We start from the raw sequence: 23240 nt of genomic DNA, 5'->3' as shown, positions 1-23240 counted from the left end.
GAAAACCTTAAGAGGGCGCAGGGTGTGAAACTTCCCTCTCCAGGCAAGGTTGGAAGTTTTCCAGGCTGCTGGGGCTTGGCTCTGCAGCATATGACGGCAGTCAAGTCTCGTCCCCTGGCCTCTAAGCTTTGGGTCCCAGCATCCCCTTCCCCCTTGCTTTGAGCCTTTCGGGAAGGAAGGAGCCGCCCATCTTGAGGAGAGAAACTTTCCACCTCCAGTGAGGGCTGAGTTGAGGCGGCACAGGAAATGAGTGGGCCAGATCTGGCTGACCCGGGGGCCCATTGGCCTGAGTGGGGAAAGCTACTAGGCTCTTCTTGGAGTGGGTTCCCCGTGGGCTGTAGGGGGCGGTCGTAAGAGGGAGAGGTGTGGAGGCCACGAAGGGAGTCAAGTTTGTAGACAAGCCCTGGAAGCCAGGCTGCGGCAGGCTTCAGAGTACCATCTCTAGAGACTCAGAGGCGAAAATTGGGGTGGTTGCAGTCTCAGGGCACTCAGCCTCCCCGGGCTTCCTCGAGGAAGCAGAGGACCACACCGATGGGGCAGAGAGGCAAAACCACGTGTCCAGCTCACAGGAAGCCTGCACATTCTCGAGGTTGCACCTGGGCACCTCATCTCCATTCCCTACCACAGTCACTAGCCTGCAGGAGATGCCACCCAGCTGGCACTCCTGGAAGAGCCGTCCTCTCCAACGTGTGAGTTTGGCAGACACTGGGGAGGGAGAGAGCACATAGCTGTGTTGCTCTAGGACTTCTCTAACTGGCTGTCAGACACCTTTCAGAGGCTCATTACCATTCGAGTTGGATGGGTGAGTGATAAGGAGTAATCTAGGTGTTAACACAACAGCTAACGCCCCAGGGACTTCCCAGGGGAGGAGGGAAAACACCCATATACACATTTCCTCCAGCCCTGATAACGGATTGCACTTAATGAGACATGGCAAAATCAGCTTAGCCCAATGCTAACCGCTTTCCCAGGTTTCAACCTTCTATGACCATGAAAGATGGAACTATAATTGGCCCCATTTAACAGGCTTCAAAACTGAGGCTCAGAGTGTCAGTGCTTTGTCCAAGATGACACTCTTGATTAGGAACCAATATTCGAACCTTTCATCGCTTGTGAGAAATGAGGACTGTTTCCCCTCGTACCACCTGATAAGTCAGGTTTTGAGACACTAGGTGCATCCCGCCAAGGCTGGCTCCCACCTCTAAACTCTTCTCTGGTTAAGAAGACATGAGTGTTTCAAGAGTCTCCCACCCCAGAGCTAAGCACCGCTGGCTCTGGCCCAGTAGACACTCTGAGCAAGGCCTTAGGTCTCTGCTTTACAAGCTTGAGAAATGGGGTACCAAGCACTACCGCAAGTTTGCAGGCAGGAAGGGAGGCGGCTGGGGCAAGCTCTTTGGAGGGCAGCACCAAGTGGAGGGCTGTCAACTCTTGGAGCGCACACGTTCCCCCCACACCCCATCCGGCCCGCGGGCGCCCACCAAGCCCGCTTTGCGGTCGGGACTCGTTCCCTCCACCCCCAAACCGAGTGTCGATGCCCGGGTCGCGACGCTAGGTCCCGGAAGCAAGGTCGCCCCGCCCCGCGCTGCAGCCCCGCCCGCCTTCAGACGGGGGGTGCGGCTCCAGGAAACGGCGCGCTCGCAGCGCTGAGCTCCGACCAGCGTTGGACGCGCCGGGACTGCCCCGCGAACTCAGCCAGCCCACCCGGCCGACCCCAGCGGCCGCCCCAGCAAGCACGGCCTAGATCCAAATTTCAGACACCTCTGCGCGGACGGGGCGGACAGGACGGGCATAGCAGAAAGGGCGTCCAGAGACCATGGGGGCCCTCTCAGGACCAGCAGTGGCGAGCAAGAGGGATCCCCGAGCCTGAGAAGTGGGCAGCAAGAGCTGCTGGGGCCATGACTTCGGTGTGGAAGCGCCTGCAGCGGGTGGGCAAGCGGGCCGCCAAGTTCCAGTTTGTGGCTTGTTACCATGAACTGGTGTTGGAGTGCACCAAGAAATGGTGAGTAGAAGGGAGGCCTGAGGGAGTCCCCCAAGACTGATGTGGGACTCCATTTAGCTTGACCTGTTGGAGCCTGAGAAAATTGTTCCAAGTCAAACCACTAAAGGGGTTCTCGTCTTAGGTGTGTCTTGCAGCTTGGGGGACTCCAGGAGTTGAGAGGTGTGGAGAGCCTTGTTGGAGGCAAGACTCAGAGGCAGGAGAAGAATCTGTGCTCACATTTAAATCAGCTGTGGTCAGGACTGAGGGAGGAGGCTTCGTTCCTCAAGCCAAGAGCGGTGCGGGGTGGCAGTGGAAAACGGAACAAGTTTTGAGGTCTCCAGGTGGCCAAGGCTGGGGACAGACCTCATGGATCTTAGTCCAGCTCAGAGTGAAGATGTGGCCCTCTCTTTTTCTGCCCTCCCCCTTCAGCCAGAGTGGGCCTCAGAGGCTGAAGATGTCTCCACAATGTCCTTAAAAGGGGAAACTGAGCTTGGAGGGATGAAGGGGGAGGCGCGGGGGGGGGGGGGGGGGGGGGGGACTTAAAGGGGCCTGAGGTCCTAGGGGTTGGTGGGTCCGGGAGGAGAGGATCTGTACAGGGAAAGGTGGCAGGGTGAGGGGACAATACGCCAGGAGTGCAGGCCTTGGGGCATCTGGCTTACATGCCCCCACGGGGCAGCTGCCCAGGTCCCTGCGTCACACCCTAAATATATGTGCTCACTGGTGTCAGCTTCCCCTGGCTGGATTAGGGCACAGCTGTGGGGGCCTCACAGGCCAGGCAGGGCTAAATATAGAGTCCCAAGGGGGAAGAGCAGGGGGCAGGCCGGAACCAAGGGGTTTAAAGGGAGGGGGATGAGCAGAGGCTGGGGTCTTTGGAGCGGCCACCGCTCTCTCTGGTCTTGAACACCTCAGGCCTACTGGGAGGCCCCTTATGCAGTAAAGGCTGGGGGAGAATAGGAGCTAGCTGGGGTAACACAGCAGAGCTGGCACTTGAACTCTGGCCTCTGGTTCTTGCCCCAGCAGTCTGGGTGAGGCCAAAGGGACGCTGGGCATGGTTCTGTTGAGTAGACAGAGGGTACAGACAGTGTCAGTGGGCTGAGTCACAAGCAGCAATGGGTAAGGCCTGCTGGATTTCTTAGCCAGGAGCCCAGGACAGGAAGCTGCCCCTGCCTAGGTCATAGCTTCCCAGGAAGGCGGGCCGTCCTGAGTCAGGCTGCCCAAGCAGGCCACACCCTCCCTAGGCACCCCTGCTGCTTCCCTTTTCTGGGAAGGCTTTGCTGGGCCACTGCCTGTGGTTTGGGGCAGGGAATGGTTGCTTACTTCTGGGTCAGAGGACTCTAGACTCAGCTGTGTGACCTTATCTGGCCTATTTCTCTGTGTCTCAGAAACCTCAAGGGTTAAGAGCAAGCGGCTTGTTGTGTCTCAGCCTCCAGAGAGGCAGTGAGTTGGGCAGACCTAAGCATCCAGGCATGGGGCTGGAAACAAGCACAGACGGTTCTCAGGCTGCCTTCACCTTGCCCTTTCCTGGACCAAGCCCACCCTCCTGGGCAGTGGTTAGACACTAACCCAAAGAGGTCCTGTCCCTGAGCAGGCCCAGCCATGTGTCAGCACCTTGTCAGGGGCTAGCTCTCTGCAGCTTTCCTTGCTTGTTTCTGCCTCCCCAGAGTCTCTGTCACACATGCTGCTGTTCAGACTTCCCTTGGGTTCTATTCCTTCAGAGCAGTGGTCACTGGATCTGGATTTAAGGATGTAGAAGCCCTGCCTGACCCTCCTCAGGCCAGCCAATGCCCCAGAGTGCAGCAGACCCTCAGTGTGTGGGGTTGTCCTGTGGCTGGCTAACCCTGTGCTTCTCTGGCCCCGCTCCTCCCATTTGGCCTCACTCTGCCTCGCCACTCCCCTAGCCTCAGATCCTTGTACTTGGCTGCTTCCTCCAGCTGGAGCCTTCTCTGAAGATCAAAACCACCTCCTCCACTCCTGCCTCTGCTCAGATACCTAGCCTCAAAGAGACATCAGGCAGGCTCTTTCACAGGCCCCTAAAAAAGTTGTTACTAATTTATTTTCTTACACACACACACACACACACACACACACACACACACACACACTTTTCTTTTTCTTTTTTTTTTGAGACAGGGTCTCACCATGTAGCTCTTGCTGGCTTGGGACTTGCTGTATAGACCAGGCTGCCCTTGAACTCAGATCTGCTTCCATCCGTCTCCCAGGTGCTGGCATTAAAGATCTGCACCACCAAGCTAGGCTTATTTTCCTTTTTGTCTATACTGTTCTCCTACCTTCCTTCTACCTCAAAGGGTCTTGCCTCAGCCCCAGGGGGTCTTGCTTCAGCCACTGAGTCTGTCTTCTCCTTCCTTTACTTTGCCCTCAGAACAAGCTGAGCCCCAGAGATACTCCATAAATATTTGTGAATAAATGGACTTCTTTAGTACCAAGTCTTTGTCTTCCCATGTTCCTGTGTGAGCACACATATGTGCGCGTGTGGTTGTTCCTGTCTGTCACTCTTTTTCAAAGGCCCTGCTGGGCCATGATGTCCCAATCTCCACTGTCCAGGCCTTTGCCCTCCGGTCCCTGCCCTACCCTGCCTGAGCAGCCCCGCCCTCCAACCTGTGACCCTAGATAAGAAGCTGCCCATGTCCTCTGCTTGGGAAGGGGACCAGGGGAGACCCCAGGGAGCTAGGAAAGGAGGAAGAGAAAATGGGGAAGCTAGATCGGGCCTGGTTAAGCAGCTCTTCCCTTTCTTCCAGGCAGCCAGACAAGTTGGTGGTGGTATGGACTCGGCGGAACCGACGTATCTGTTCCAAGGTAAGAAAGATGGGCAACTGGGACTCCATATTGGAAGGTAGGGCCAAGGGGGAGGTGGATGGGAGTTGATGGGAGAGTATAATCAGGTTCATGTCATCTCGGAGTCTGCAGGGAGAAAGGAAGATGGGGTGAAGGGGGTAAGGGCCTGATGGTGATGGGGAAGAGTTGAAGACCCCCTACTGCCTCTTGCAGGCCCACAGCTGGCAGCCCGGCATCCAGAACCCATACCGTGGCACTGTGGTATGGATGGTCCCTGAGAACGTGGACATCTCTGTGACCTTGTACAGGGTGAGTCTCTAGAGCTTGGGCATAGACTAGCAATGCTGGGTATGTGTCCTCACTGGTACACTCTTCCCCACAGAAAAGAACCAAGTGTTGGGACCAGAAATTTTGTAGGTTTGTTGCCAGTGGCTGGAGAGGCCTTCTTGTTGGGGGTGGGGGGCAGCATTTACCCAACCTATAGTAAGGAAGTCACCTAGGATCAGAAGCCAGGGCATAAGGACTGAAGAGCTGGCTCAGCAGTTAAGAGCACTGGCTATTCTTCCAAAGAATCTGGTTCCATTCCCAGCCTACACGTGGTAGCTCACAAACATCCACCACTCCAGTTCCAGGGGATCCAATGTACACACACACACACACACACACACACACACACACACACACACACGATGCAGAGACATAAATGCTAGCAAAACACCCATACACACAAAATCAAAATAAATAATCATTTTACAAAGAAAAAGAAAAGAGTCAGAGTACAGAGCTGGCTGGAGATGTAGTTCATTTATGGGGTTTGGGGTTCAATCCAGTACCACATATACACACTCAGAGAGGCCACAACTCATTCCAGGAGGGAACAGCAGGTTTTATGGCCCTGCCCCACCCCCAGCCAGTGCAGATTGTTCTTCTGGCATTGCCTTCCTTGAAACCCTGTGCTCACCAGCACTCCCCTCTCCAGGACCCTCACGTGGACCACTATGAAGCCAAAGAATGGACTTTTATCATTGAAAACGTGAGTGTCTGGTAGGTTGGACTTGCGATCTCAGGGACCTCAGGACAGCACTGATTCTTCTGTTGTTACCCTACTCCCCCACCCACAGGAGTCCAAGGGACAGCGGAAGGTACTGGCCACAGTTGATGTGGACCTGGCTCGCCATGCAGGGCCTGTGCCTGCTCAGGTTCCACTTCGTCTGCGACTGAAGCCCAAATCTGTGAAGGTCGTGCACGCTGAACTGAGCCTCACCCTTTCTGGGGTGCTGCTGCGTGAGGGCCGCGCCACGTAAGTCTTCAGCTGTCCTCCCAGACCCCGACCTGTGATCTCTGACCCCGGCCCTCACCCCGACTTCAAACCCACAGGGATGATGATATGCAGAGTCTGGCCAGCCTCATGAGTGTGAAGCCTAGTGACGTGGGCAACTTGGATGACTTTGCTGAGAGTGATGAGGATGAAGTTAATGGCCCTGGGGCTCCTGAGGTCCGGGCACGAGGCCCCCAGTCAGGTGGGCTCACAGTTATCTATGGGTGGATACTGCTAAGACCTAAGATGGATCACATGTTGGTGGTTCTGGGGTGGGCCGGCTTGGGCTCACCCCAGAGAGAGGTCCTCATTACAGCAGCTCCAACCTGTCCAGCTGCTCTGATTGTCCAAGCATGATCTTGGCCCTGTGGGTGCATCAGTCTTGAGCAGAGTCCTATAGAATGGGTCCCCAATATCTCCTCATGTTCCGGGCCATCTCATCCCAGTGTGGATGCCCATTTGGTCCCTATCAGCCCTGAGAAGCTAGCTGGGTCATATGAAGTGTGGGCTCTGTCCAGTCTCTTCCTCCCACCCAGTCTGCCTTCCTCCCTTCTGCTCTCCCTCCCTTCTCCTCCTTAAAGCCTTTTGCCTTCATGTTTGTGGTTCTTTCTCTTTCTGCATCTGCGGGCCTTCCTCTTCTCCAAGGCCGGGGCTGTGCCCTGAGACTGGGGTGTTTCCCAGGTAGGCCCTGAACTCTAGTTGGGGGTCACGGTGGGGTTCAAACTGTAGATTACTGCCTTGGCCTGACTATACCCCTCCAATGGACCCCCCTTCAGATCCCTCTCGAGAGCTGAAGACACTCTGTGAAGATGATGAAGGCCACACACAGCCTCAGCAGGCAGGTGAGTCTTGGCCTGAGACTAGAGTTGGGGACTGGACCTATGTCACAATGCAGCCCTCAGCATCCTCTCCCTTTCCCACTAGCTGCCAGATCCTTTAGTGCTGAAGATACCAGCCCTGCCCCTGTGAGTGCCCCTGCGCCCCCGGCCAGGGCCTCCCGGGGCCAGGGGTCAGAACCAGCTGCTGTAGCCGGGGGCCAGGTGGGGCCTGAAACCCCAAGGCCCCCACAATCCCCACCAGAGACAAGGTAAGGAACCAGCTCTGTGGGTGTCAGAAGCAGATGCACATGACCTGGTCTCCACCCTCCTCTCTAATGCGCTAACATTCTCAAGGGTGGTGTAGAGCTGTGTCTGAGTCTCAACAGGAGACCGCCATAACCCCTGTTCCTGCTTTTCCCTCAGGTCCACCAGGCAACCAGGCCAGGACATGGTCCCCACCCCAGCCCCTCGGCTCCGGAAAGGCTCTGATGTGTCCCAGGCCCCAGTCCCCTACAGTGGGGATGAGGACCCCAGTACCTCAGAGGATCCTCCAACAGCAGTGGGTTCTTCTGGGGAGACCCAAGTCCAGATAAGCTCTCAGGAAGGGACAGAGGCCCATGGAGCCAAGCCAGAGCCAGACACTGAGGGCAGAGGCTCCAGGGAGGTTTTAGGAGGAGAAAAATCCGAAGTTGAAGAGGGTGACACTGGGGGCAGGCCAGAGGCTAGCAGGGGCAGGAAACAGAGAGAAGAACACTAAGGAAGAGCCGTGCATCACAGCTGGAGAGGCTGAAGAGAGTTCAAAACTTCATCAAGTAGATGCTGAGCAGAAGTCAAAGGTACAACATATAGCCATGGAGGGACCAGAGGCTGCAGGGCTGGTGCCTAAGGCAAGACTTGGGGAAACTCCTGAGGCCCCTCCCAGGAGTGCGCAGAGGAGGATGGGGGTAAGGACCCAGGAAGAGGCTCCCAGTGACCCGAACCAACCTCCAGCTGAGCCTGGAGGGCATCTAGGGCCCCTTAGGGGTGCCAGGCCTGCAGGCCAGGAGAGAGAAAGCACAGAGGTCAGGGGCAGAGCCCCTGTTATTGGGAGGACAGGCCTGGAGCAGGGCCCCTTTGCTGGAGCAGCAAGCACTGGGTCCCAGGTGAGCAGCTTTCAGGAAGTCTCATGCGTTGGCCAGGGGGTATTATCTGGAAATCGGAGGGCCCAGGAGGCAGAAGTCGGGGAGCCAAGGGTTCTGGAAACAGAGGCTGAGTGGGTACCTTGGAAGGTGATAGGGACACGAAATACAGATGCTGGGAGACCTGAGTCTCAAGAGATAGAGACCGGCACATCAGAATCTGAAATATTGGAGGCCCAAGAGTCAGAAGCAGCGAGGTCAGAGGCCCTGGAGTCAGAGGCTACTGGAACGGCACAGTCTGAGGTATTGAGGACCCAGGATAAAGAGATTGGGGTTCTGGGGATGCTGAGGACAGGGGCTGAGATAAGGGAGTCTAAGGAATTTAGGGTCCAGAAAACAGTTGGGGGTTCTACAGTTCTAGGTACAGTGACAGCAGAAACTAAGATAGTGGAAGCCCAGGAGATGGCAGATGGGGGTGCTGGTGTACTGAAGATAGAGGCTGAGATACTGGGAACCCCAAAGACAGAGGCTGGGGAGGCAGAAGCTGGAATTCTGGAGATCCAGAAGGTAGCAGCCAAGGGTTCAGGGGCTCCAAAGGTGGAGGCAGAGATGGCCAAGTCTGATATTTTGGGAATGCAGGAGACAGAGGTGGTGGAGGCTTGGAGTATTCCAAGGATAGAGACTGAAACAGCAGTAACTGAGATATTGGGGACCCGCAAAATAGCATTTGAGGGTTCAGGGCTCCCACAGATACAATCTAGCAAAGTAGGGACCCAGGAGACAGAGGTGGGGGGTTCAGGTGTTTCAGTGATAGAGACAGCAGAAGATGGGGTACTGGGGACCCAGGAGGTATCAGCAGGTCATAGAGTACTTTGGGTAGGAGCTGAGAAACCAGAATCTGAGATTGAAGGGTCCCTGGAGACAGATGAAGGAGACTTGGGGGTTCTGGAGGTAGACACTGGGCCAGCGGAAGCCAAGATCTTAGAGGCGCCAGAGACAGCAGCTGGGGCTTTTGAGGTGATAGGAATAGGAACTGAGGGAGCCAGGGTCTTGGAAACAGGGGCTGGCTCTTCAGATGTCTCAGAGAGAGAAGCCAAAGAGGCTGAGGTGCTGGAGACCACGGAGCTACCTGGGGGTTCTGTGGCACCGAGAACAGCGGCTGAGATAACAGAATCTAGGATCTTGGGGGCCCAGAAGACCGAGGTAGGAGGCCCTGGGATATCACAGATGGAAGTTGGAGGGGCAGAGGCTGAGATACTGGGGACCCAGAAAATAGCATCTGAGGGCTCAGGAGATCCAGGGACGGAAGCTAAGATGGAAGAGTCTGAGATCTTAGTGGCCCAGGAGACAGAAGTGGAGATTTGGGAGATCCCAGAGGTAGAGACAGAAACAGTGGATGCTGAGTTATTTGGGACCCAGAGGGCAGAAATAGGAGGTTTGGAGACCCCAGAGTTAGAAGCTGAGACAGTGAAGTCTGAGATTCTGGAGGCCCAAGAGATGGAAGTGAGGGAGTCTGGGCTTCTGGGAATAGAGGCTAAGATAACAGAAGCTGAGATGCTGGAAACGGGGAAAATAGAGGCTGAGACAGCCAGGGCCCAAGAAATAGAAGCAAGGGATTCTGGGATCTCCAGACTAGGGGCTGGAACAGCAGAGGCTGAGGTACTGAGAGCCCAGTGGGCAGAAAGTATAGTTTTGGAGTCTGAGGAGGCAAATACTGACACTTTGGAGGTCCAGGAGCCAGGAGCTTGGGGAGCTCTCAAGTGTGAGGCCTTAAGAGTCGCAGTGACTAAGCAAAGAGTTTCTGGGGCCAGGGCAGTAGCACCGGAGGTGTCCAGGGTACAAGAGACAGAAGCAAAAGTTTTGGGGACAGTAGAGGCCAAGTCTTGGACTTTGGGGCCCCAGGAAGCAGAGAGGGAGGGGTCTGAGTCTCCAGAGAATAAATCTGATATTTTTGAGGCCCAGGAAGCAGAATCTGGGGTCTTGGGAACCGTGAAGGAAAAAGAAGTTGATGAAAGCCTTGAAGGGGCCAGCCTGACTAAGGCACAGGTGGCCAGTGGGGCAGGGGCTGGGGTACCCGAGCCCTCAGGGGCCTCTTCCCCAGAGGAGCCTGAAGAGGACAGGAGGCTGCCGGGCAGCCAGGTAGGGATGGGGGCCACTGATGGCCAGTCTGCTTCTTCCACTAACCTGGGGCTGAGTGAACAGTGACTCTGCATGGACCCACCTGTTGGACCAAGATGTGGTTTGGGGAGGGGATTCAGCTTCAAGAAGGTCCCTCCTCCCTCCTCCCTCAGGATGCCCTGGCCCTTTCACCCTGCTAGGCTGCATGGAGCTGGATATCCTTAAGCTGATTTTCTGGGCTGACTTTGAGATGTGGCTGCTGGTGGCCTCTGACCTTGCCTGGGTACCACTGACCTTTTAGGGGACTTTGGCAGATAATGTCCTTACCCCAAGCTGGAAACCTGATGCTCTGGCCAGTGGTCTCTGGTGATCCTTGTAAAGTCAGAGCTGGGGAGGTTTTACGCCAGGCCTGAACTCCCTCAAAGGGCAGAGGTTGTAAGTCATTAGAATACAAATTCTGAATCTACGCTTGTGTTCCCAGGCACCACCTACCCAGGTCAGCTCCAGCCAGTCCCTGCTGGAGTGGTGCCAAGAGGTCACCAAGGGCTACCGTGGTGTCCGCATCACCAATTTCACCACATCCTGGCGCAACGGCCTGGCCTTCTGTGCCATTTTACACCGATTCTACCCAGACAAGATGTGAGCGGCCAGGGACATGGGGATGGGTGGAGTGAGCCTGCAGGGACACCAATACCGTCCATTCTGACCAGCACTCTCTCTCTCTCTGCAGTGACTATCTCTCCCTTGACCCACTCGACATCAAACAGAACAACAAACAGGTGAGATGAGGGGGAGCCATGGCTCAGAAAAGGATCTAGCTAGAGATCAGGCTGCCGCTGAGAATTGGAGAGAGATCCTGAGGTGCAGGCTCGGCTTTTGGAAACTTAAAAATCTTTTTGGTTACCAAATTGTTTGTTTGCCCTAGGTTTGTTTTGGTGTTTTTAATTTTAAAAGCATGTTTTCCCTAAAGAGTTTCTTGCCCAAAATCATCCTTTGATAATTGGGTGGGCGATGTGCAGTTGCTAGGTAACAGTGAGGGCGGGCCTCGTTGCCAGATTACCCTCTCTCTGCAGGAGGGTGAAGGCGTTGCTAAGCAAATCCTGGCTCTAGAGTCTCAGCGACCGCCTAGGCTGCCTTGGACCTGGAGTGTTGCTGATCGCTGATGCTTCTGACCAGAGTGCACCCTTTCTACCCTTTCTAGGCTTTTGATGGCTTCGCTGCCCTGGGCGTGTCTCGCTTGTTGGAGCCAGCCGACATGGTTCTTCTGTCCGTACCTGACAAGCTTATCGTCATGACGTACCTGTGCCAGATCCGAGCCTTCTGCACTGGGCAGGAGCTGCAGCTGGTACAGCTGGAAGGCGGCGGCGGTTCTGGCACTTACCGGGTGGGCAACGCCCAGCCGAGCCTGCCCGACGGTCTGGATGCAGGCAACCTGGCGCAGCGGCTCCGGGAGCACGGGGCTGAAGCACCCACAGAGCCCAAGGAGGCTGTGAACCGCGGGACTGGGGCGGCACCAAAGGTGGCCTCTAGGGATACGGACCTGAGCTGCATCTCCAAGGATGGAGAGGCCGAGGCTACCCAGGAAGCAATCCCCCCAGGGGCACCCTCCGACGGCCCCAGAGCCCGGTCATCCACGTCCCCGGTGGCCCCCACAGATGGGTTGGTAAACGGAGTGGGGGCACCAGCTGGTATGAGTGGTGTGAGACTGAGACGCTCCTCGGTCAATGGGGAGGCTGGGCCGGTACCCCCACCCCGAGCACATGGCTCTTTCTCCCACGTGCGTGATGCTGATTTGCTAAAGAAGAGGCGATCCAGGCTACGGAATAGCAACTCCTTCTCTGTGGACGACCCAGACTCTGGAGCTGCAGTGGGCGCAGGACCTGCAGGAGCTGGGGCTGTGGTGAGTACCCCTACCCTGCTGCAGCTTAGGATAGTAGGGAGCTTTCAGAGAAGGGTCCTGAAGGGTCCCAGTGTCAGGGCTGGTGCAGGAGAGGCAACTTCAGAGAGGTCACTTCCTGCTGGATGCTGGGATGCACTTTGATCAGATGGACCCTGGTGCTGTGGAAGGATCCCCTGGTGTGGACCTGAGCACCCTGTCGGGGGACAAACCCACAGAACACCTAGACCGCCAATTTTATATATGTGAGTGGTTTCTAACATTTGGTATCCAGTTTGTAGAAACATGGGCTGTAGCAGGAAGTTCCCAGAAGGCTCCAAGTTCAGCCCCTGCTCTTTGGGCCTTTTCTTTCTCTGTGGGTGGCCTTGGGTGTCACTTAGCAACCACCTGACCCATAGCAAGAGGATACTGTTCTCTAGTGGCCCCTGTGGCTCCTCCCAGCCTCCAGATCTTTGGCTTGAATTTTTTTTTTCTTTTTTTCTTTTTTCTTTCGACACAGGTTTCCTCTGTGTAGCTTTGGGTCTCGCTTGAATTTTTAACCCCTGAGGCTTAATGGGAGTTAGGAGGTGGGACTTCTTGCCTGGGAGAGTGTCTCCACCCCCATGTCTCAGGCCCCCCCACACACACACTCCCTCCTCCTTGTGCTAGCGGAGAGATGGCCATACAGGAAGCCTAGGGACCTGAGATGAACTCTGGCCACAGGCTTTCAACTGAGAGCCATGGCAGAAGGAACCTCTGCCCACCTGTGCCCAGTGATGATGGTCCAGTGGACGGTTTCCCTGGTGAAAAACAGAGGACGAAGGAAATAACTCAGTGATAGAACATTTGCCTAAGAGGTCCTGGGTTCAAACCCCAGGGTCACTACATCACAACAAAATGCTGGGTGAGGTGGCAGATGCCTGTAATCCTAGCACTTGGGAGGCAGAAGCAGAAAAATCAGGAGTCCAAGCCATTTCAAAACAAAACAAAGCATGGTAGGGCTGGGGATGTGGGTGGCTTAGTAGGTAAAGAGCTTACTGAACACATGAGGACCTCAGTTTGGATCCCCAGCACCATGTAAAAAGCCTGTAGAAATCTGGGTGTGAAGGCATATGCCTGTAATCTCAGTACTGAGAGGTGGGGACAGGAGGCTTGCTGACCACCTGGTGTAACTAATGAGTGAGCTCGGGGTTCAGTGAGAGATGATGTCTCAGAAAACAAGGTGGAGGACCTTCTCAGGTAAAAGTCCTTGTCGCCTGAGATCTCTCCCTGGGACCCGTATGATGGAAGCAGAGAAGCCATTCACACACTAGGTGTCCTCTGACCTCCACACCTGTGCTGTGGCATGCAACCTCCTCCCTCAATATATAAATAAATCTAAAAAGAAAGAAAACAAGGTGGCATGTGACAGAGGAAGACAGCAGTTATCCGCCTCCACACACATACACACAGGCAGTCACACCCTCACACACATGCACACACAAGCATGCAACACACACACATACATAACAAACAAAAATATAACATGAGAGAAAAAAGAAAAAGAAAATGGGAAGGTATGGTTCTCAAACCAGGAGATCCACACAAGCAAAAAGGGGGGCATCAGGACATTCACACCTCAGATGCCAGTGAGGCCAGCCTGAGAATAGGAGTCCTGAGGGGTGGAGAGCCCCGAGGGACGGTCCAGAGCCCCCAGGGGCGGTCCAGAGCCCCCAGGGGCGGTCCAGAGCCATGTGAAGCTGGGACTAAGAGGCAGAGAGGCATTTCCTGCAGGAGGAGGTAGAGGTAGGACTTATAGCCCAGCTGGCTAATGTAGGTCAGTGGCTCTTTAAGTCACAGAGGGGAGGGGCTCAGCAGTCACCCTGGGGCTGAGTCCCAGCATCTGGTCTTCCCAAGCCAGGCCCCGCTCCTGCCCTTGCTGCACAAGAGCTATTTGACCCATGAGACGCAAGGAGGCTCTCTCATTGGCTGACTTTTGCCCCTACTGTTTTGGGAGGGTGTTTAGCCTCACTCCACCCTTGGAAGCTCCCCAAGGCCTGGAGTAGGCTGAGGTCAGGCACCTTGAGGCTGAGGTGGGGTGGAGGCAGCTGTGTGAGAAACATGGGTGCTTCTAGGGCAGCCCATCAAAGAAAGTATAAAAAGAGAAATTTAGGTCAGACGTGCGTGAGGAAGAAGCTTTGGAATTCCCACCAGGGCCGGCGTAAGCACACATGCCGTTGACATTTAGTGTTCTCCATCTCTGATTCTGCCTCCTCTGTCAGCTGGGCCATCCTTAGCTTCCCACGGTGCCCCTCACAGGAAGCCGTGATTCCTGCCTTTTAAGGGTGGGAATAGTGAAGCTGAGGGAGATGAAGAGGCAAAGGGGAGTGCAGTTGCTGTGAACGTGGGTTCTGAGCTTGCATTACTAATTGGCGCCCTCTGCTGGGCTCCACACAGCTAACACCACCCCCCCCCCCCCCCCCCCACCCCCACGGCCCCAGCCACTTAAACCTTTCTGTGTTTGGGCCCTGAGGATAAGGATCAAAAGTGTGAAAACCCTTTGCAAAGTGACATGAAGCCACCACTGTATGGTGTCAAAATAGGAGCTGAATGGTCCCCCGGATGCCTATCTGGAGTCCTGCATCAGGCCTGGGATCTATCCCCATTTTACACACAAAGACACAACCAAGCCCAGTGTGGCAGGGTGTCTGGGCTTGGGAACAAGTTTTGAGTTAGACATCTCTGGGCCGTTGGCAAACTTTATCTCTGGCCTCTGTTCCCTTGTCTGCAGAGTAAGACTAGCTGCTGCCCCATGAGGTCCGGGAGGAGATGTCAGTTATTACCTTTAGTTGTGGACCTCGTGTGCTGGACCCTGGGCCTATCTAAAGGGTCAGTCTCTTGGAGAGTTGGCTGGGGTTAAGAGCATGAATTGTTCTTACAAAGGACCTGAGTTTGGTTCCCAGCACCCATAGCCGGCGGCTATAACTCCAGTGTCAGAGGATCTGACATCGTCTTCTGGCTTCCAGGATTAGCTGTGGTGAGGTTCCACACCTCTGACCCAAAAGAGGGGCTAGCGGTATTGACAAAGGAGCCAGGCTGTCAAATGAGTTCAAAGTTAGGCCTCAGGGGCTGGGCAGTAGGCTTAGGGGGGTTAAGAGCACACTCTTACAGAGGACCTGGGTTTGGTTCTCAGCACCCACATAGTGGTTCATAACTCCAGTTCCAAGGGATCTTCAGGCCATCTGACACCCTCTTCTGACCTCTGCAAATACTGGGCACCCATATGCTGCCCATACATACATGCAGGAAAAACACTCAAACACATAAAATAAACAAATCTAAAATATTTGTAAAAATAATTGGGCCCTAGTAACAGGGAATGGGGCACAGTGGGGCCAGACTTGGCCCTTCCAGGATGAAATTCTTCTGTCAAGAGCATTGTTGCCTCTAGGTATGGGATCCTATCAGGTAGCAGGGTGCCCCCTTCTGGCCAGAAGATAGATCCTGACTGTCACTTCAGGGGCACTGGCCAGATGACCTGAGGGGGGGGGGGCTCTTTGGAGGAATGGGAAAGAGGGAGAAGACAGGCCTCTGCTGGGTCTTACCCAACCTCTTACCACTGACTTACCCTAAAATAGTTAGCAACTCAAAGCCTCTGAAGGAGCGTTGGGTGGGTGGGCCTGGGCCCACAGATGGGACTGAAGGCGTGGCTGTTCCCTGAGGAGGTGCTTGTGGGACTGGAGAAGGCTGGAGTAGCTGTGTCTGAACCTGTGTGAGAGGCTGTGGTTATCTGCACTGATCGGGACTGCTGGAAATCCATTCCAGCTCTCAGCAGACTATTTCCACAGGAAGGCGCAAATCCTGACACCAGCCTTGACTCAGGCCCGCGCACAGCCGCAGCCCCGCAGCAGCCGTCTGGTGAGTGGTTTGTGAGATGGGGGTGGTGACCCAGCTTAGCTCTGGGTAATCACAAATCTTTCTGGGGATTCCTGGGGTCTTCTGCTAGCTGGAAGAACCTAGCCTGGTTTCTGTCTGCAGGTGGGAACCCTCCTTCAGAGGAGTCACCCAGTCCAGGGGAAGACGCTGGCCTGGTAAGGAGGGCCAGGTGGGTGGAGCTGCTGTGATATTTTCTGAGCAGGGCCTGTGATGAGTTCACTGTCCTGTCTTCCCCTTCCACTCCCAGCAACGGTTCCAGGACACGAGTCAGTACGTGTGCGCAGAGCTCCAGGCCCTGGAACAGGAGCAGAGGCAGATAGATGGGCGGGCTGCTGAGGTGGAGAAACAGCTGAGGAGCCTCATGGAATCAGGTGGGACAGACATTTTGGGGTCCACTCCTCAACAGCCTCCCTAGGTCTGCCCAGCTCTGCAGCACTTCTGACCTTGAGAGGAGGCACAGCTAGAATCTCTTTGGTGGCTGGAAGAAGCCTGTTGGAGGCATTGTAACTCAGGTTTCTGAGAGGCCACTGGGAAACAAGAAGCCCTCTCCCCGACCCTCAGTCACTCTGCCTGACAGGGGGCAGCTCTGGTGACTGTCCTGGCCTAATTCAGGTGCCAACAGGCTGCAGGAGGAGGTACTGATCGAGGAGTGGTTCACCCTGGTCAACAAGAAGAATGCGCTCATCCGGAGACAGGACCAGCTGCAGCTGCTGTGAGTCTGCCTCCTTAGGCCCTCTGAGCCTCCGCTGGCCCCTCCCACCCACCAGCTGGCTCAGGATGCCTGTAGACAGAATGAATCTTAGCTTTGCTTAGGGTTAGTGGTGTCTTTCTTCTCTCTGCAACGATCTTTTGGGAAAGATTTTGCTCAGCAATCTTATAATATTTTGCCTTATCTAACTTACTGTATAAAAGCACACACCCCTTTACTCTTTCGTGAGAAGACAGGCCCTCCAACCCAACTCTAGCTGTACAGCAAGAAAAGCAGGCTCAGAGAAATCTGAGCAGGTTCTGAAGTGGGGTGGCAAGCTGCTTTCCCATCGTTGCCCTTACCATCCTGTCTGCCAGAGGCAGCTCTGCTTCTCCAGAACAATGTTGGCTTACTTTTTCATCCAAATAGCCTTTTGGGGTATCTCTTGTATAAAAGTGGGATGTGGGGAAGGAGCGACAAACATCTAGAGTGTAACTGAGGGGCAGCTGGAACAACTGGTATCTCTGAATGGCACTGGAACAGAGCCCTGGGGTTCTCCCAGCCCTCTGTGGGAACCGATAGAGATGAAGTGGCCACAGCCCTGGGCATCCCCACCCCACTGTCTGACTTGGCCCCTCCCCATCAGCATCGAGGAGCAGGACTTGGAGCGGAGGTTTGAACTGCTGAGCCGGGAGCTGCGGGCCATGCTGGCCATTGAAGGTGGGAAACGGGACAGTAGGGGCTGGAGGTAGAACAGGGTCAAGGTGGGCGCCCCCCTGACTCGGGCTCCTGGTCTCTTAGAGTGGCAGAAAACTGCCGCGCACCAGCACCGAGAGCAGCTCCTGCTGGAGGAGCTCCTGTCGCTAGTGAACCAGAGGGATGAGCTGGTCCGCGACCTGGATCAGAAGGAGCGGATGTGAGTCGGGGACCTGGACGCGTCCGGGAACTGGAGAGGCCTCGGGGCGCACTCCTGGGATGCCATGTCTGGAATCTCAGGGCTTGCAAGTAGGGCCAACTTTGAGACTGACTCGAACCCCTTGTCCCCAGTGCTCTTGAGGAAGATGAGCGCCTGGAACGCGGCCTAGAGCAGAGACGTCGCAAGGTGAGCCGGCAGCTGAGCAGACGGGATCGCTGCTTGTTGAGCTGAGCCTCCTGCCTGGCTCTCGCCCTTCTTTTCTCTGGTCATGGACCCGTCCTCGCCAGTCCCCAAGCCTGCACAGCGGAGGACAGGCCCCTGCCCCATGCTCCTTCAGCGGGCAGAAACAGGGCGGACCAGACCCTAGGACTGGAGCAGTTGAGCCTGCCAGGCAGTATTTATTTATCCGAGTGTGTGTGAATGTTTTGGCGGTGGCCAGGATTCCAGGGGCGCTGCACAGAACTCTTCCCCTGTGTCTACCAAGCGATGGCACAGAGACTGCCACCTACATCCTCCTTTCCTTTTGTGTCTGGAGCAATAAAGTTGGACTGGGACAAACCAAAGCCTGCCCTTTCTCAGTAGGACTTCAATAGAAGGAAGAGGGCGGGACTCAGGCTAAGAAAGCTGTCTCTGATTCTAGCCCCGGCCAGCTGAGCTCAGAGGGGTTCACAGACACAGGGGCCTTCCAACGAGGAGGGCAGGGGGAAAACTCATTCTGAAAGAAAATCTGAAACCACAGGCATGGTGGTGGTATACCCCTGTAAATCCAGAATTTGGGGTGATGGGGTAGTGAAAAGAACAGGAGTTCAAGACCAGCTTTGACTATGTGGGTCTTGGCTTTTTGTTGTTGTTGTTGTTGTTGTTGTTGTTTTGAGATAGTGTTTCTTTGTAACTGTCCTGGCTGTCCTGGAATTCACTTTGTAGACCAGGCTGGGCTCGAACTCAGAGATCTACCTGCCTCTGTTCTTGAGTGCTGGGATTAAAGGCGAGGCACATTTTATTATTATTATTATTATTATTATTATTATTATTATTATTATTATAAAGGGAGAGTGCGAACGCAGTCCCCCACTACCACAAATGATGCAGTCGAGTTTCCTGCATTGGGGGAAATCACAGGGGTCAGCACATCTGGAGTGCAATGGATAAGCCTTGCCCTAGGAAAACCACCTTCGTAAATCATGGTATCTCCCCTGCCAGGTAAGTATGAGGCACATATTTTTAATCCTAGCATTGGGGAGATAGATCTCTGTGGATTCAAGGCCAGCCTGGGTTACATTGTTCTAAAGAAAAAAGTTGAAATGGGTCATTCAGATAGCCCAGTGGGTAAAACCGTCTGTTGGGCAAGCTTGAGAATCTGAGTTCAATCTCTGGAACCACCTAAAGGCAAACGGGTGAAGCAAATCCACAGACGTGTCCTTTGACCTCCAGACATGCTCCATGCCTCCACATGTGAGTGCAAACCCCCCCCACCCCCACAGCAGATTTTTTTTGGGGGTTGATGTACATGTACTCACACATTTGAGTTCTTTTCCAGAGTGGGAAGATTGAGTCCAGAACCTCCTGGTGCACACTAAGCAGCCCATTTAATTTTTTAAGTTAACATTGTCCCCTGACATCCTGGTACCCATAACCCCTTCCTGCTGTGCTCCCCAGCACTCCTCAGGGCCTCCCGCTCAAGGTCCTCTGACGTAAAGAGCTGGAGCCCTGTCCCCGATTTGTGTTAGCAAGCTGGGGTCTGTTCTGATGTGGATGCTGGAATGGTTTGCTCCAATGCTGGCGGGTCAGGAGGCATGGTGCTCAGAGCCAGCTCATCTTGGCCTAGGATGCCATCTTGGTCTTCTTCTGTTCTAGAGCCAGTGGGCCCAAAGAATGTTGCCATGGCGCGGACCTGTGGCAGCTCCGAGAAGGTCTCTACCACTAACAGCATGGCCAGGAGCCCCAGGAGCAAATAGCCTGGGGAGAAGAGCTAGTTAGGGCAGCTCTTAGGGTGCTCACAGTGCTCCCCACCCACTTCCCAGAGTGATGATCCACCCTGGTACTATTGCAACTCCAACGTGGCCTCTGGAGTTCTTTGGACTACAACACCCACTTTGTGCCCCAGGGTAGGATCTCTCCCTGAGTTGTATGTGGTTCAGGCTCCTCTACCCTCCTCTTTTCTGGACTCACCCAGAAGTGCAAACTGTCCAAGATGGTAAATGGCTGGATGCAGTCCACGTCCGTGGCCAGGCAGCAAGTCCCCTAGGCCGATAGTGCTGAGTGAGCCGAAACAGAAGTAGACGGCTTCCAACAGGCTGCAGTCCCCCTGTGTCCCCCACAGCACCAGCGCTGGCAGAAACACAAACACACAGGCCACCAGGAGGCCCAGTCCTGCTGCCTGGAGCAGGGCAGCCCGCGCTGGTGCCAGCCGCCAGTGAACAGCTGCCCAGGCGCCTGGGCAATTGAACACAGGCAGCAGGCAGTGGCGAAGGGCAGCCACAAGTGCTAGGGAGGCTGGTAACCCAAGGGCTGCATAGACCACACAGAAGGCCTTTCCACCTGCCGAGAGTGGGGCCATGTGGCCATAACCTGAAAAAGAGAAAACGTTGGGCAGCCAGCTTTTGAGTGGGATGCCTATTGGGGTCACATTTTTCTCCATCTGCTCCCACAGAAGTCTGCCTTCTGGTAGCCAAATGTCATGAACGCTTCAGGCTGGGATTCTCTTTGACTGGATGGATGGTGGGCAGGTCCCTGTTGTCTTTTCTGGGAAATTAATCCTGAAGACATTCGTCTAGGCCTTTTGCAGCTGGAACAACTTAGAACTGCTGTTCTGTCTTTGAAAGGCCCTTCCTCTCTCCCATTCTCTGTACTTCAGATGGAACCTAGAGCCTCATGCATTCTAGGCTCTACAACTGATGTACTCTTAGCCTGACACCGCCATCCTGAGGCTTAGCTGTTCTGTTCTTAACCACTATTTCCAAATCTACACCCTGTGAGGTGCCGTCTGATGTCATTACCCACGTGTGTAGCCATCTTTCTGTGTGCTGTATCTTGTGCCCCATTGAATCCAAATCTGCCTGACCCTGGTTTACAGTGGGAGACGCAAGCAAGAAAACAAGAAGTTCTGAAAAGTCAGAGGCAGAGAGACAGCAGCAGTAAAGGAGAGGTGGGAGAGCGGGGCATGCTGGGAGAACAGGATCAACAGGGTTCACAGGTTGTAAACTCCAGAGCTCATAGGAATCAGAGGTGAGGTAAGAGAGCAGTGAGGACCGGGTGGGCCAGAGGGCGTGTGATCTAGAGGCAGGGCCCATTCTGCTCCAGCCAATTGGAAAAGAAGTTAGAAATACACATCTCACTTTAAAAAGTATGGAGACCATTTGCAGGACAACCAAACCAAACCGATCCCTAGGACTTCCATTTCCCTGTGCCTGGCTGAGCACATGCTGTTCTCCTAGCCAGGAATTTCATCAGCCCTGGGCTCAGAGCACATCAGTACTTCCTCTCCTCACCCTCTTCCGAGGGTGGCTAAGCTGTGTTCCCTACAGCATCTCTCCATCAAGAATATCTCCCACCCTGTCGTATTCTTTGCCTGGCTTCAGGCCTATGTGATCTGGGCTTCTCTCCTGGATTCAGAGGGCATAGGGGTGGGGCTGGGGAGGCCACTCCCCTCCTGGCAGCTTAAGTGGAGGCACCAGTTGGGGTGTGTTGTGTAGGGGAGCCCCAGTTGTGATGCCAGGCCTGATAGAGCCTTGGCTTTGTCTGGAGCTTTGGGACGGGGGGAAGGGCGGCACTCTAGGGCCCTCAGGTCCTCCTCCTAGGTCGCCTGGTGGTGGTGGCCTACCGGTGGTAGTGAGGATGCTGGCAGTGAAGAGCAGAGCTGAGGGCAGATCCCAGTTGCTTGCCTCTGAGCCGTTGCTGGAAACTCCATGGGCCTGTGCTCTCAGGACCGCACCTAGCAGCTCCTCCAGTGCCTCGGGTGGCAAGCAGGCCCTGTGCTCTGCCTGGAAGGTAGACAGCTCAGCCTGGAGCTGGGCCTGGAGCTGGAGTGCTGGAGGCCCCTCCAAGGCCTGAAGCACCGCAGCCCCAAGGCTCAGGGCCAGCAGGTGGGCCACAACCAGGAGCAGGTATCTGGCCCAGGGTTTCAGACTCCCCATGGCATGCAACTGAGTCTGGGGTGGTGAGGGAGCTGGCTAAAGTCACCAGAGCCACCAGGGAGGGGTTGCAAAGGGCGGGTGTGGCTGGGAGGAGGTGGTGCGTGGGTAGGTGGCTGAGATGACTGGGGTGTGAATAGAGGGAGGTGAGATGGAGCCTCCCAGTTTCTGGGGCCAGACATGGCAGCCAGGCACTGGGGGGAGGTGGAGGAAGGCACTGTGGTGGAAGAGCGGGTGAGCAAATGCTGCCTGGAGAGGACCTCACACCTACTCACAGCCACAGTTCCTCAGCCATGTATCTGCTCCAGTTCACTCATTCAGGCCCCAGAGAAGAGGGCAGACACAGGTTTCTCCCCTCCTGGGGCTCATACAAGAAATCTGCTGAGAAAGCACCAGGGAGGGCAAGCTTCTCAGGAAAACTCTTTGGAGGGAGCAATATTTCAACCAGAGAATAAGAAGCCAGTTACGAGCCGGGCTGTGGTAACGCACACCTTTGATCACAGCCCTTGGAAGGCAGAGGCAAGCCCAAGTTTGAGACCACCATGGTCTACAGAGTGAGATCCAGAACAGCCAGAGCTACACAGAGAAACCCTGTCTAGAGAAACAGAACAGAACAAGAGCCAGTTGTGGCATTGAAAAGATGGTTCCGCTGTAAAGAGCGCTTGCTGCTCTTCCAGCGGCCTGGGATTGATTGCTGGCACGTCATGGCAGCTCACAACTGCCTATAACCCCAGTTCCAGGAGATCTGAGCCTTCTTGCTTCCTCCAGTTTCAGGCACACTTGTGGTGGAGACATACATGCAGGCAAAACAACCATCTCTATATGTTTAAAAAAGTATATAGGGCCAAGTGTGATGGCACATACCTTCAATCCCTGCACTTGGGAGGCAGAAGGGTGGATTTCTGTGAGTTCGAGGCCAACCTGATCTACATAGTGAGTTCCAAGTCAGTTAGGACTACAGAGTAAAACTGTCTCAAAATAAATAAAATTAAAAAAATTAAAATTACATAAGTCAGTCATAGTAATCAAGAGGAAGGGTCTGAGGACACAGGCTTTCTGGGACAGTGGACCCAGGGAAATCTCTAGAGAATTCTATGGCACTCTGGGTGGAACAGTGTTGGTCTAGGCAGAGGGTGGGAAAGAATTGTGGGATTAGTTGGAAGTAGTTGTGGAGAAAATGGGGTAAGAGCGCTCTGGACAGGTGCCAAACTTCCTATCCCAGCTTTTGTTGGGGACCTCGTGCCTCTCTGCCTGGCTGGACTACAGACCAGGATTGGCTGCCATGTGTCAGTGGGTTCACTCATAAACCATGGAGGGACCCTGGCCTCAGGCAGTGGGTGGGAGGTGAGGCAGAAGCTCCAAGCAGTGTCAAGAATGCCAGGGTGGGTCACTGCCATACCTGGTGGGCACATCCATGGCCTAGAGACAAATCCAGAGCAATCCCTCAAGATGTTTCCCAGAGGCTATGGGCATAAGATCTACCTAGTGTGGGGATGGCATGGCTTGGGAAGGATTGCTAGAGATGATGGTATTGTAGCTGGGTCCCCACTGGCAGGGACCACCCAGCAGCAG

General features: G+C 54.8%; 2 protein-coding genes and 1 non-coding gene across 3 annotated transcripts; 1 reads left to right on the top strand and 2 right to left on the bottom strand.

The window, feature by feature from the left end:
• Positions 1-1625: 1625 nt before the first annotated feature.
• On the top strand, positions 1626-18367 carry Ehbp1l1 (EH domain binding protein 1 like 1). Its single transcript, XM_036202294.1, is given in 20 exon segments — positions 1626-1999; positions 4735-4792; positions 4985-5080; positions 5751-5804; positions 5893-6071; positions 6149-6291; positions 6866-6931; positions 7014-7176; positions 7331-7634; positions 7636-10164; positions 10625-10782; positions 10874-10922; positions 11345-12043; positions 15847-15916; positions 16037-16089; positions 16182-16305; positions 16547-16646; positions 17269-17342; positions 17424-17538; positions 17670-18367. Coding segments are annotated over 20 exon segments (5238 nt in total). The 5' UTR covers positions 1626-1895; the 3' UTR covers positions 17770-18367.
• Positions 18368-18581: 214 nt separating this feature from the next.
• LOC118576910 lies at positions 18582-18746 on the bottom strand. Its single transcript, XR_004944106.1, has one exon. It is a non-coding gene; the product is annotated as a U1 spliceosomal RNA (small nuclear RNA).
• A 359-nt stretch (positions 18747-19105) lies between these two features.
• On the bottom strand, positions 19106-22206 carry Kcnk7 (potassium two pore domain channel subfamily K member 7). The gene is made up of 3 exons (XM_036203132.1): positions 21359-22206; positions 19708-20106; positions 19106-19494 (listed from the first exon to the last, which is right to left on the bottom strand). The coding sequence occupies exons 1-3, from the start codon at positions 21669-21671 to the stop codon at positions 19262-19264; spliced, it is 945 nt and encodes a 314-aa protein (XP_036059025.1). The 5' UTR covers positions 21672-22206; the 3' UTR covers positions 19106-19261.
• Positions 22207-23240: the final 1034 nt, after the last annotated feature.

This window comes from Onychomys torridus, chromosome 1 (assembly GCF_903995425.1).
Source record: "Onychomys torridus chromosome 1, mOncTor1.1, whole genome shotgun sequence".
NCBI classification, from domain to species: domain Eukaryota; kingdom Metazoa; phylum Chordata; class Mammalia; order Rodentia; family Cricetidae; genus Onychomys; species Onychomys torridus.
Note: the sequence above shows the minus strand (reverse complement) of the source record. Positions and strands in the feature narration are given on the sequence as shown.

Coding starts and splice junctions, on each gene's coding strand:
- Kcnk7 (XM_036203132.1), bottom strand. CDS start 21,671: ATGGGGAGTCTGAAACCCTGGGCCAGATACCTGCTCCTGGTTGTGGCC. Junction 20,107..21,358: donor CAGCATCCTCACTACCACCG/GTAGGCCACCAC, acceptor TCTCTTTTTCAG/GTTATGGCCACATGGCCCCA. Junction 19,495..19,707: donor TGGACAGTTTGCACTTCTGG/GTGAGTCCAGAA, acceptor TCTTCTCCCCAG/GCTATTTGCTCCTGGGGCTC.